The sequence below is a fragment of the Manis javanica genome, chromosome 10 (genome assembly GCF_040802235.1).
Source record: "Manis javanica isolate MJ-LG chromosome 10, MJ_LKY, whole genome shotgun sequence".
Classification (NCBI taxonomy): Eukaryota; Metazoa; Chordata; class Mammalia; order Pholidota; family Manidae; genus Manis; species Manis javanica.
Window position 1 is genome coordinate 42325963 of NC_133165.1, and position 13029 is coordinate 42338991.

A 13029-nucleotide genomic window follows, 5' to 3' on the forward strand; every position below is an offset into this window, starting at 1 on the left:
GTCCTGGCTACCTGCCTTCCTGCTCCTCCAGGCCCACCATGGGGACAAGCTCCCTTCCTCAATGTTTCTCTCCTCCATCTTGCTCCCCTTCTCTTCCAGTTTCTCCACCATTCCGTTCCCCTACTCTTCCAGTTTCTCCACCATCTTGTTCCCCTTCTCTTCTGGTTTCTCCACCATCTTGTTCCCCTTCTCTTCCGGTTTCTCCACCATCTTGTTCCCCTTCTCTTCTGGTTTCTCCACGAGCTTGTTCTCCTTCTCTTTCAGTTTCTCCACCACCTTATTGTCCTTGTCTTCTGGTTTCTCTGCCATCTTGTTCCCCTTCTCTTCCAGTTTCTCCACCATCTTGTTCTCCTCTTCCGGTTTCTCCACCACCTTCTTCTCCTTCTCTTCCAGTTTCTCCACCATCTTGTTCCCCCTTCTCTTCCAGTCGCTCCGCCATCTTGCTCCACAGGTGCTGACTCCACTTCAGATAAAGCAGATAAAACTCCCCCATAACCCAGTCCCCTGCCTTCAAGCTCTGCATCAATTCCCAGGTTGTATCCCCCACTGCCAAGGTCGCCTCCTCTGTCCACTCATTCAAACCCACCACCGTCTTACTCACCATGGCTGGCGCTCAAATGGTCTAGCCCTCCTGTAACCCACTCTAAGTCACAGCGGTCTCAAGCTCACGTGATGGCTCCTCTAAGGGAGATAGTGGGGGCTGAAGGGGTAGTGCAGGTTCATGTTCCCTTTTCCCTGGCAGACCTGTCCCAAGTAGAACAGCGATTGGAGTCCTTTTCCTCCAACCCCATAATGTTCGCTAAACAGCTTAAATATCTCACTTGAGCTGACAAGCTCACCTGGCACGATGTACATGTAGTCCTCCAAACCACTCTAACCCTGGAAGAATATGACTGTGTCACAGCAGCGGCACAGCACTGTGCCAATGAAGCCCATGCCACAGATGAGCGGGAACCTATTGGCAGAGAAGTTATTCCTCTACAAGAACCCCTGTGGGATTACAATTCTCCCGAGGGTGAAGCATGCCAGGATCGCATGGTTTGCTACTTATTGGCAGGTATGAACTCAACTGCCTAAAAGCCTATCAATTATGATAAGCTTAGAGAAATTACCCAGAAACCTGATGAAAACCCATCAGAATTCCTCAAGCGCCTAAAAGAAACTCTGGGAGCTTTTACTAAGATTGACCCAGCCTCAGTGTTAGGTTCCTCTCTCCTGGCCATGCATTTTATAACTCAGTCAGCTCCCGACATCAGGCACAAGCAGCTTAGAAAGGCTGAGGATGGTCCCCAGACCCCTCTAGGAGACCTGGTAGATATGGCATTTAAAGTTTTTCATGCATGAGAGGACGAAAGCAAGAGGTCAGCTGCCTGAATGGCAAAACAGACTCGTGCCATAGCAGCTGCTCTGCGGCTGGCTCATGGAGATCATCGGGGTGTCCCTGAAGATCAACTCGAACCTCCAGATCCTTGCTTTTGGTGTGGCAAAGAAGGACACTGGGCACGGAAGTGCCCCAACCAACTATGGAGATCGACCAGACAGTGCCCCAGCTGCGGTAAGCAAGGTCATTGGAAAGTAGACTGTCCACTCGGAGGCGGTCCTCCTCCAGTGGCAGAGCCCCATGGGGGGGTGGACGCCCTTGAAGGACTACCCTTTAGACCTATTGGGCATCCTCGAAGACAGAAGACGCCTGGACTTGGACACCCCGATCACCCTTGCTGAGTCCAGGGCCAAGCTGCAGGTAGCAGGTAAGCCCATCTCCTTCTTAGTAGATACGGGGGCTACCTACTCTGTTCTCCCCTCCTTTAAAGAGCCTTTGAACCCTGCCAAGGTCTCCGTAGTTGGGGTCATGGGAACCCTCTCCAAGCCTTTAGAGATGGGCCCGGTGGCCTGCACCTTACAAGGCATCCTGTTTACCCACTGCTTTCTAGTTATGTCTTCCTGTCCTACCCCTCTGTTAGGATGGGATTTGCTCTATAAGTTAGGAGCCTCTATTTCCCTCCCACCTTTTACATGCTTACAGGATGCCAGAAACTCTCTCATTGCTTTGGTCAGCAAAGGAGGGTTAGACAACAGTAACCTGAGTCTCCCGACTTCCTGAACTGCTGTCAATCTGGTCGCGTGGGACACCTCCACCCCTGTGGTGGCAACCCACCACACCCCAGTTTTAATATGCCTTAAAGACCCATCCTGCTTCCCCTCTCGGCCTCAATTTCCTACTTCGCAGGCTCACCAAAGGGGACTACAGCCTATTGTTAATAGTCTACTCTTGCAGGGGCTTTTAGTACCAACTAACTCTCCATGCAATGCTCCCATCCTGCTGGAAAAAAGCCTTCTGGAGCATATTGACTCGTTCAAGACCTCCAAATAATCAACGAGGCTGTTATTCCCTTACACCCAGTAGTGCCTAATCCATATACTGCTCTGTCTCAGGTCCCTTCTGGTACCTTTCATTTTACTGTATTGTACCTTAAAGATGCCTTTTTCACTATACCTCTCCACTCAGACTCGCAGTGGCTATTTGCCTTTACATGGGAAGACCCTGACACTTGTCAATCTAGACAACTGACTTGGATAGTTCTACCTCAAGGTTTTAGAGATAGCCCCCATCTTTTTGGACAAGCCCTGGCAGAGGACCTCTCGTGACATTCAACGGGCGAGAGTACTCTCCTCCAATATGTGAATGATCTTTTACTTTGTAGCCCTTCAAAGAAGGCCTTGGTCCTAGACACCACATCCCTTTTTAATTTGCTGGTAGACATGGGATACAGGGTATCCCCTGCCAAAGCACAGCTGTCCCTACCTCAGTTAACATACCTCGGGCTAACTCTAACTCCCACCACTAAAGCCCTGATGGCGGACTGAGCGGCTGTGATTAAAGCTTTCCTGCCACCTACTTCAGGAGCCAAGATACTATCCTTTCTGGATTGGTGAGGTTTTTAAGACACTGGGTGCCTAACTTTGCCCTTCTGGCCAGACTGCTCTATGCGGGTGTCACAGAGACTCCTACTGAACTGCTAACTACACCCACCGAGGTAGCTTCTACTTTCAGTCAATTGTGGGATGCATTGCTCTCATCTCCCCCATTAATGCTCCCCAACTTAACTAAGCCCTTTATCCTATATACAGCAGAGAGGGCAGGGGTGGCCACCAGAGTGCTGGTACAGCCAGTGGGCCGGGGTGCCATCCCATTGCCTATCTCTCCAAACAGTTAGATACCACAGCCAGAGGGTGGCAGCACTGCCTCTGAGCCCTGGCAGCTGTGGGAAGTCTGGCCCGAGAAGCTCTGAAATTATCTCTCCAACAGCCCATTACTGTGTATTCCCCACACCAGTTACAAAATCTTTTGAGTCATAATTCCCTGGCCTCCCTGAGTCCTTCAAGTGGAATTCTACCTCCTGTTTATTGTACATCCACAGGTAACCCTACAAGTCTCTCCACCCCTTAATCTAGCCTCCTTGCTTCCCATCAGCGATCAGGCAGATCAGCCCACTCATTCCTGTGTAGAGATTGTAGAGGCTCTTAGAAAACCTAGAGAGGGCCTACAAGACGTGCCCCTCGAAAACCCTGATGACCTTTTTCGTAGATGGAAGCTCGGTGAAGGGGGGTGATGGGGTGCGAAGGGTGGCCTATGCAGTGGTGACTCTGTCACAGGTGATAGAAGCAAACCTACTCCCATCTGAGACCACTTCCCAGAAAGCCAAATTAGTAGATCTTACCCGAGTGTTACAGCTGGCAGCGGGGAAGGCCACAATTTATACTGACTCTAAATATGCCTTCCTAATTACACACACTCATGCTGCAATTTGGAAAGAAAGGGACTTCCTTACCACTAAGGGAACTCCGATCATCAATGGTAGGGCTATCAGCTGCCCACTATAGGCCCTACAGGACCCCAAAGAAGTGGCCATTGTGCATTGTAAGAGACATCAGACTGGAAACAATCCAGTAACCAGAGGTAATGCGCTGGCAGACGCCACGGCCTGAAAATTAACATCCAGGTCTGGGCAACCCTCTGTGCTGTTTCTTTCCCCCTATCCCCAATACCCTGATGACGAATGGCAATTGCTTCTATATGAAGGGGGGACATTGGGAGATCAGGGATACATATATCTCAGGGGACAAACTGCCCTCCCCCAAGCCCAAGACAGAGATATCATATCCAAAATTCATCAGTTTCTACACATTGGGCCGGAAGCCATGCACTGGTTTCTCTCACCCATATTTGCCCCTTATGATCTTCACAAGGCCATAGATCAGGTGCACCAAGCCTGCACTACTTGTCATCGTGTCTCGTCTCAAGGTGCTCTGAAGATCTGGATGGCCCTCCACCAGATGAGAGGAACCATCCCCAGACAGGACTGGCAGGTCAATTTCACCCACATGCCTAAGCATAAAAAGCTCCAGTATTTACTAGTTCTGGTTGATACCTTTTCAGGGTAGATTGAAGCCTTCCCCACCAGCCAGGGAACAGCTTTGGTAGTGGCACAGACATTGGTGGCACATATCATCCCCCACTTCGGCCTGCCTGCCTCGCTACAGTTGGACAACAGGCCTGCTTTCATCTCTCGGGTCACTCAGCTAACAGCCGAGGCTCTCAATATCACCTGGAACCTACATATACCCTACCACCCCCAATCATCGGGTAAGGTCGAAAGGGCTAACGGTCTCTTAAAGGACCAACTAAACTAAGCTGTTTCTAGAGGTAAAGCTCTTGTGGCCTGATCTCTCCATCACTCTCGCTCAGCTGTGTGCTGCCCCCCAGGGACTGGCTGGACTAAGTGCATTTGAGCTGAGGTATGGCAGGTCCTTCTTACTAAACACAGGCCTGCCCACTACCTTTCCTCCTTTGGCCTCCTACCTTCCTTACTTTACACTGTTGAGACATCTTCTTAGGGAACATGGAGACCAGCTCCTACCCCAACCTACATCATCCAACAACCCAGGAGATGTAGCGATCCTTCAGCCAAGAGATAAGGTACTCCTAAGAGAACTCCAGCCAAAATCTCTCCAACCCCGCTGGACAGGGCCTTATACAGTAATCCTCACTACGCCCTCAGCAGTCAAACTTCACGGGCATTCCTCCTGGTATCACCTTTCTAGGCTCAAATGGGCACACAGACATGATTGGTTGTCTTGTGAGGTGGGTCCTCTTATGCTGCGGGTTAGTCATGTCAAGTACAACCAACCAGATGAATAGCCCGGTGGTCTCCAGGCAGTTATTCTGCATGGACGTTTAAGCTCCAACTAACTCTTTACAGAATCAACTGAGAAGTAGGCACCCAAAGTTGCCCATGTGTAGGTTGTCAGGCACCGATTCAAATACCAGTACACACAGACATCTTAAACACTTTCTCAAACCCTATGCTGTGCTTTCCATATTACCAAATCTCTTATATATGTATTTTCCAGTCCGACATGTATGGGGGATGTCATCCTGAATTAGAAACATGTAGAGTTCATGCAGTAGAAAAAACAGCAAGAGGAGTCTCTGACAATATGTTCTTCAGAATACAAGATAAGCTAGTTTGTGGTTTACTCTTAATTGCCCCATGTGTTTTCAAGTTCCTTCAACAGCACATGGCAGAAATTTCACACATAAAAGTTAACCAACTGTTGCTGCACAAGTACTCACTCCTCCCGACTGAGTGTCCTCCGGCCGTCAACCAGCCTTAAACCACCCCCCCCATGATGCCCCTTGTCAGCCGCAAGTAGCCAGATCAAGTTGTTGCGCATTATGACCAAAAAGCTGGAATGTAAGGCTGGAGGCACCAGGGGAAAGGGTGAGCCTGCTGGACAAGCTCAGGCCTCATCAAACAAAGTGAAGAGACCAACAGATTCTGGTCTGACAACATTCCAGAGTCTGATCGGATAACATTCCTAACTAGAGCCCTTCCCTGAAGCTAGAAGATTAGTGGTAACTTTCCAGTACCTGGCTAAAGGCCAATGAGAGACCCCCATGTATCCTAGGTGAGCCAATCCTCATGCCACTGTATACCTTTGCTTTCCCTCCCCCTGCCTTCTTTAAAAACTTGCTGCCTGCCTTGCTGAGTGTGACTTCCTTGGCCTATGATAGCCAGACCAGGGAACATCACCTGGGAATTGCATTCAAATAAACTACCTGGCCCTTTGTTGCCTCTCTTCACCTGCTTATTTTGGCTAGAATTCATCTTACAATAAGAAAGTAGGAAAAGGGAAACAAAGAGACAAAGACAGTCCAAAAAGAAAACAAACAGAAAGATAATAGATTTAAACCCAACAGGTGAGTAATTACATTAAATTTAAGTAGATTAAAAACTCCATTTAAAGACAGAAATTATAAAACAAAATCAGTTGTATTTGTGTATAAGCAGCATACTTTAAACATAAAGACATATAAAGAAAATATATATACCATGTATATGGTATGCATAAAAACAAAAGTTGTGGCTGTTTATGACAAAGTGGACTTACAGAGAGTAACATTAAAGATAATGAGATATTTCATAATGATGAAAAATTAATTCTTTAAGATTTAACAGTATGTGCCAATAACATAGATTCAAAACACGTGGAGCAAAACAGGTAGAAATAAAAAGAGAAACAGAACAATTCACATCTTTCCCACAAATTGATAAAATGAGACCAAAAAGTCACTAAGAATTAGAAGATATGAGCAACACTATGAAACAACTTGACCCAGTTGATATTTACAGAACTCTGCAGCAAGTGCAGGATACACAATCTCTCAAGTGAACATGTGAGAACATATGTAGCCCATAAAGCTACTTTCAATATATTTTGAAGGACTGAAATCATACTGAATGTGTTCTCTGACATAATGGAATTAAACTAGAAACCAACAGCAAAAAGATAACTAGAAAATCTTCAAATATTTGTAATGGAAGTGCCATTCTAAGAAGTCTAGATTTTATGCTGTAGTACCAGTGGAGCTATTCAAAGATTTTATGTAAGGGAATTAGTGATACATTCAGATGTGAGCTTTTAAAAAATAGTTTTCGTTGAATATAAAAAAATAACTAGAAACCACACATACAAAAATAGGAATAAACCATAATTCATGTGAGAAATGAAGAAAAATTGGTCTAAGGCATCTGAAATAGAACTGAATCAAGATATATTTTTTGAATGTAGAACTAAAGGGACTTGGTGACCAATTAATTACATGTGATCTGCAATGCTAGGTAATCCTAACTAACTTTGATGACTGTATAAATAGGAATTCTATGTGTGAAGACAGGAAAAACAGGGAGAAGCAGCTTTTGCTGAGTGTGGGAACTAGAAAACTCAAGTGTGCAATACAGGCTCTACCTTTAATGTCAAGAACATCAATTCCAACTGCTGCAGCTTCTTATTTTTGGTTGAGGTATATAACCCAACTCCGAGCCCAGCTCACTTAATTAACCTTCAAGTTACTTCTTGTTTCTATCGTGGGTTCTGCACCCTGATATCTGCTTTTCTACTTGACCAATTGCTCTTCCTTAGTACCTTCTACTCAAGTTTTCAATGGGATATTCCATTCATACCTAGATCTGCTTTACAGCTCACTCTTCAGGTTTAGGAATTAGGTCTTTGAATTGTTTTTTGGCTTGACCCATGTGTTCTCAGGACTCTGCTTCTCATCACTCTCACAGTTAACAGATGTTGCAAATAAAAATGAGTAGAGCCTTGCCCCACCCTTATTCTAGATTCCTGTTCAGTTTAGTGAGCAATTTCTAATTTCTGCCTATCAGGAAACAAGCTTGGATAATAAATCCAACTTTGGACACTTATTTTGAGGTCCTTGTGAGCACTAGGTGGAAATATACAGAAGGCAGTTGAAACTAAGGGGCTTGGGACTCAGGAAAGAGATCCACTAGAAGATACAGATTTATGATCATCAGGAAATAAGTTGGAATCAAAGCCACATGAGTGGGTTATCTTGATAATGGAGACCCTCTTTAATGTGATGAGCTTCAGGGACATCTACAAATCCACTGAAATGGTTGGTAAAATTCTGTGTATGGATGTGTCTGTATTTCTGAGGTAGGGAAACATAAGTTTCATTGGATTTTCAATCAGGTTGGTAAATCCCAAAACACTGAAAACTTATGGGGGAGGGAGAAGGCTAAGGATGCAATCTAAGTGGTATTATTTACTGAAATGTGTGACAGTTTTGGGATTAGAAACTCTGTGGTGGGAAAGGTATGGGATATGTTAGCATTTCATTTCCAATTTACTTACCATCTGAGTCACAGCAGCCACGAAGCACATGATTTTCTATTCACAATTAGGGCAATGTGTTCCCAAAATATGCTGACTCAGACACCATTAGTTCTAGACTACCAAGAATTGTATGAAAACCAGTACTTTTAGGCTTATTCCCAGTCTAAATGTGAATTTTTTCCCATTCCCATCCCATAAATAAAGGGGACAATCTCCCCAGCCTCCTTCTACCTCTGGAACCCATCTCATTCAGAGCTGATAACTGAAGAACACTTTTTAAGCATTACTTTGTGAAACTTCATCATCATCAATGCTGGGTATAGTAACACCTGAATTTTTACAGGCAAAAAATAAAACCCAACCCCACAAAACAAGAATGTCAGTTTATCCATTACCATAAAGTGCTCAAAAATGTAATTATAGTTCATACTTTATTTTTTTTCCTCAAAATTATTTGTCATGTTAGAGATAGAGATGGGGTAAAAGGGCTTTCTTTTTTCTGTGTGCATTTTGAAACCTTTTCAAAAGCCAAAAATGTGTGTGAAACATATTCTCTAGTCACATGGTTTTGAACCACAGCATTCTTTCCAACCTACCACTCAAGTAAGCCAAGAATGAACTAGCTACCCAACCTGCATGTACGAAAACTATAATGTCTATCTACTGCCTGGGAAACCTCTAAATATCATTTGTACATGTATCTTGGTTTATACAAAACAATTCATTATTGTACAGAGGAGAAAGCTATGAGTTACCAATTACCAAGAGATTATCCAACTCTGATAATGGATATTAGACTTGTGTGTACTTCATCTTTAGCAGAATGTAGTTCACAAAATTTTAATATATGAAACTTCTTTAAAACTTAAGAGACGGTTCACAAAAGAATGCATATGTATAGGTAATAACTGGAAAATGTTCAATTATATTAATCAGTGAAATCTATTAAAATCAGCAAAAATCTAAAATAAAATTACCTATATTAGACTGGTAGTTAAAAACATTAAAATACAAACAATTTATCAACATACATCAAACACCTTTAAAAAATTTCATATATTTTGACCCAGTTTAACTCGTTTCATTAGTATAACCTTTAAAAACAGAAACTAAAATGTCGTATGTGCAAAGCTCTTCATTGTAATACAATTTGTCAAAAAGAAAATTGTGAACAAAAGAAAAATAGTAAAATGGATTACAGAACATATACTAGGGAAAAATATATTTTGTTTTTTTCATTCATTCATTCACTACTGTGTTTCAAAAAGGATTTAAGGTGGCTGGTGTGATGATATATTGATGATATATTGCATAAACAATGAAAAATTATGTTTAAAAAGCATGCGCACAATGGGAAAATGCTTATGAATAAAAAATTTGTATGTGCAAAACATAAGATTATATAAACTTACCTTAAACAACAATTCTTCTCTAGAAGGGGAAATTCATCAAAATATTAAGAATGGTATGTCTGTATGGTAACATTATAGGTCAATTTTAATCTCTCATCTTTACAATTTTATAAGCTTTATACTATGTGTTTAACTTTAAATGTTTGTACATATGCAAATATGAAAAAGATTTTTTTAAAAATAAAAAAATTTGCCTTCATATATGATGGTTTACCAGAAGATAGCTCTTCCTATATAGCCACTAATTAATTGAAAAAGAAAAATGAAAGTAATGTCTAAAAGAAAAAACTCCATGTGGTAATTAACCTCATGAATATGTATGTCAATTAAAGGATTCAAAGGAGGACAGAATAAAGAGATGATATAAGGTTGTGGGGAGGGGACAACACTGACATAAAATAGAATACCAGAGGAAGGCAAGGAATTTTAATCTTGAAATCAAACGGTCTGTCAATGAACTTGTGCTAACAAATTTTCTTGTTTTAACTGTAGTTTGAAAAAAAAAGAATACATCAGAGCCTTTGGCAGGGGGGAAAGATGACAAAATAGGAAGGCAAGGCAGAAACACCTTCCCACACACGCAAGAAAGAAACTACAGCAAATACAACTAAAACCTAAAAATGACCTGAAGACTACAGGACAGACCTCCTACACCTCCTGGGAAAGGAGAGAAGCCTACACAGAAAACGGTAAAGTGGCAGAGACAAGACAGAGCGGGACCCAAGCCTTTCCCCATTCCAGCCCACAGGGTGAAAGAGGAACACAGCGGGGAAGGGATACGTGCTCAGGAACTCTGCACACCTGGCCCTGAAGATCTGTCTACTTCAGGAGCACAAGTCCACATTGCAGTGGATTCTGATGATTAGCACAGCTGGACACCAGGGACAGTTGCAACACTCTGGGAGGCTGAGACTCCAGCCACTTGTGGAGGACAGGCATGTTCTGATGGTCCCACTGAGACCCAAAGCAGAGTGGTAGTTTGAAAGACTTGCCAGCAGTGGAAAGGGAGCCAGAGGAATGGGGATCAGATGGAGTTTTCTCCACAGGAGAAAGGACAGGTGTATGATACCTCCCCAGCCCTCCCTCGGCCCAAGAGGTTGGGCACTCTCAGTAGCCCCAGACACTCCATCCCCCTTGCTGATGGTTCAGTCCTCAGGCACTTTCCTGCACACCACCACCACTAGCTCACTAGGCACAGCAGCATCAGAATTTGCTGCCTGGCAGGTAGGTAGAGGGAGGCTCTCAAAAAATCAAATCTCACAAAATTAAAAATTAACAAATGGGACTTCATCAAATTAAACAGCTTCTGTACAGCAAAGGACACCATCAGCAGAACAAAGATGCAATCTACAGTATGGGAGAACATATCTGTAAATGATTCATCTGATAAGGGGTTAACATCCAAAATATATCAAGAACTCACTTGCCTCAACACCAAAAAACACCAATTAAAAAATGGGTGGAGGACCTGAATCTGAACAGACATTTCTCCAAAGAAGACACACAGAAGGCCAACATCACTAATCATCAGGGAAATACAAATCATAACTGTAATGACATCACCTCACACCAGCCAGAATGGCCATTATCCAAAGGAAAAATAACAAGTGTTGGTGAGTGGAGAAATGGGAACCCTCCTACATTGTTGGTAGGAATGTAAAATGGTGCAACTGCTGTGGAAAGCAGTATGGAAGGTCCTCAAAAAAGTACAAATAGAAATACCATTTGACCCAGTAATTCCACTTGTGAGAATTTACCTGAAGAAAACAAAAACCCTGATTCAAAAAGACATATGCACCCCTATGTTTATTGCCACATTATTTATAATAGCCAAGATATGGAAGCAACCTAAGTGTACATCATTAGATGAATGGATAAAGAAGAGGTGGTATATATATGGAATGGAATATTATTCAGTCATAAAAAGAAAAGAAATACTGTCATTTGCAATAACATGGATGGATCTAGAGGATATTATGCTCAGTGAAATATGCCAAGGAAAGAAAAATACCACATGATTTCACTTATTTGTAGAATATAAAAAGAAAGCAAAACACAAGAACAAAACAGTAGTAGACTAATAGACACTGAGAAGTGACTAGTGGTTACCACGGGGGAGAGAGAGGTTGGATGGGTGGCTGGGGTGGGTGAGGGGGATAAAGGGGCATAAAAACTCTCTTTCATAATGTAAGTTGGTCATGGGGATAGTAGTACAGTCAATGATTCTGTAACATCTTTCTATGTTGGCAGATGGTAACGACACAGTAGGGGTGAGGATTTAATAATATGGGTAACTGTTGAGCCACTATGTTGTATATTTGAAGCCAATATAAGACTGTGTATCAGTGATACTTCAATAAATTTAAAGAAAGAATACAACTATAGACAAAAAGTAGAATTTGTAGTTGCCAGGGGCTGGATGGAGAGGGAATGGATAATGGGTATGTAGTTTCAATTTGGAAAAATGAAAATATTCTGGAGATGGATGGTGGTGACAGTTGCACAACAATACAAATGTACTTAATGCTACCGAACTGTAGTTGTAAATTGTTACAGTAGTAAATCTTATGCATATTTTACCACAATAAAAAAATAATACATTAAGGTCTAATTTGAAATATATGTATTTTCAGATTAGTTCTTTGAGTTTTCAGCTTTTCTCAAACAGTATTTTATAAAGATGTGAGTATAACTTATGAAAAGAAAAGGCTGTAATTATACTTCAATGTTTAGTTTTCAAGTATCAAAAAATCATGCCTCACCTAAACAAAGGTTTAAAAGTAGTCATTAGATTCAAAGAGAAAAGGAAGTAGAAGTGAGGTCATGAATAATTCTGGTGTTCATGAAAATCTGTGGCAATTATCTATGAAAATAAATCTCCAACATTTCAAAGAATTGGGCAAAACAGATTAAAGAACTGTCCTCACAGTTCCTAGGAAGAACCATAGTTATCCTTAAAATGCAGCCGAAGATTCCTAATGATAAAGTATTCTACAAATAGAATTTTTCTAATTTAAAATACTTTTCTGATCATAAAAAAAGCAAGAAACAAAATAAGAAAAAACTTTCAGGACCCAAATTGCATATCCAGTTTTCTCAATTCACTTTAAAAATCTCACTTACCCTTCTAGTGTTTTCAAGGATTTTGGGATCAGGTTTTCCATAGTTAGGTGGATTGGCATATGGGTCGTATCCAAGTTTGGCAAGCATGGGTGCAATCACTGCCATGTCTTGTAAAACATCTGGAGGTATCTTCCCAACCCATTTTGATAGAGCTCCCACATTGACTGGCTTGATGACTTGGTCTGTAGATCTCTCCACTCTGAAAACAATGTGAAGTGAATAAATACTTATTAAGAATACCTAAAAACAGTGTTAAAAGACCACTGGAAATAACTTCTGATAACTTTAA

At 42.2% G+C, this 13029-nt stretch overlaps 1 protein-coding gene across 9 annotated transcripts in view; it reads right to left on the reverse strand.

The window, feature by feature from the left end:
- The window catches only part of TPST1 (tyrosylprotein sulfotransferase 1), a 252067-nt gene that overhangs the window by 99737 nt on the left and 139301 nt on the right, over positions 1-13029 (reverse strand). For all 9 annotated transcript variants that reach the window (XM_073215232.1, XM_073215231.1, XM_037002916.2 and 6 more), the window contains exon 3: positions 12741-12939. In XM_073215232.1, coding sequence (XP_073071333.1) covers positions 12741-12939 — 199 coding nt within the window. The remainder of the gene's footprint in view (positions 1-12740; positions 12940-13029) is intronic.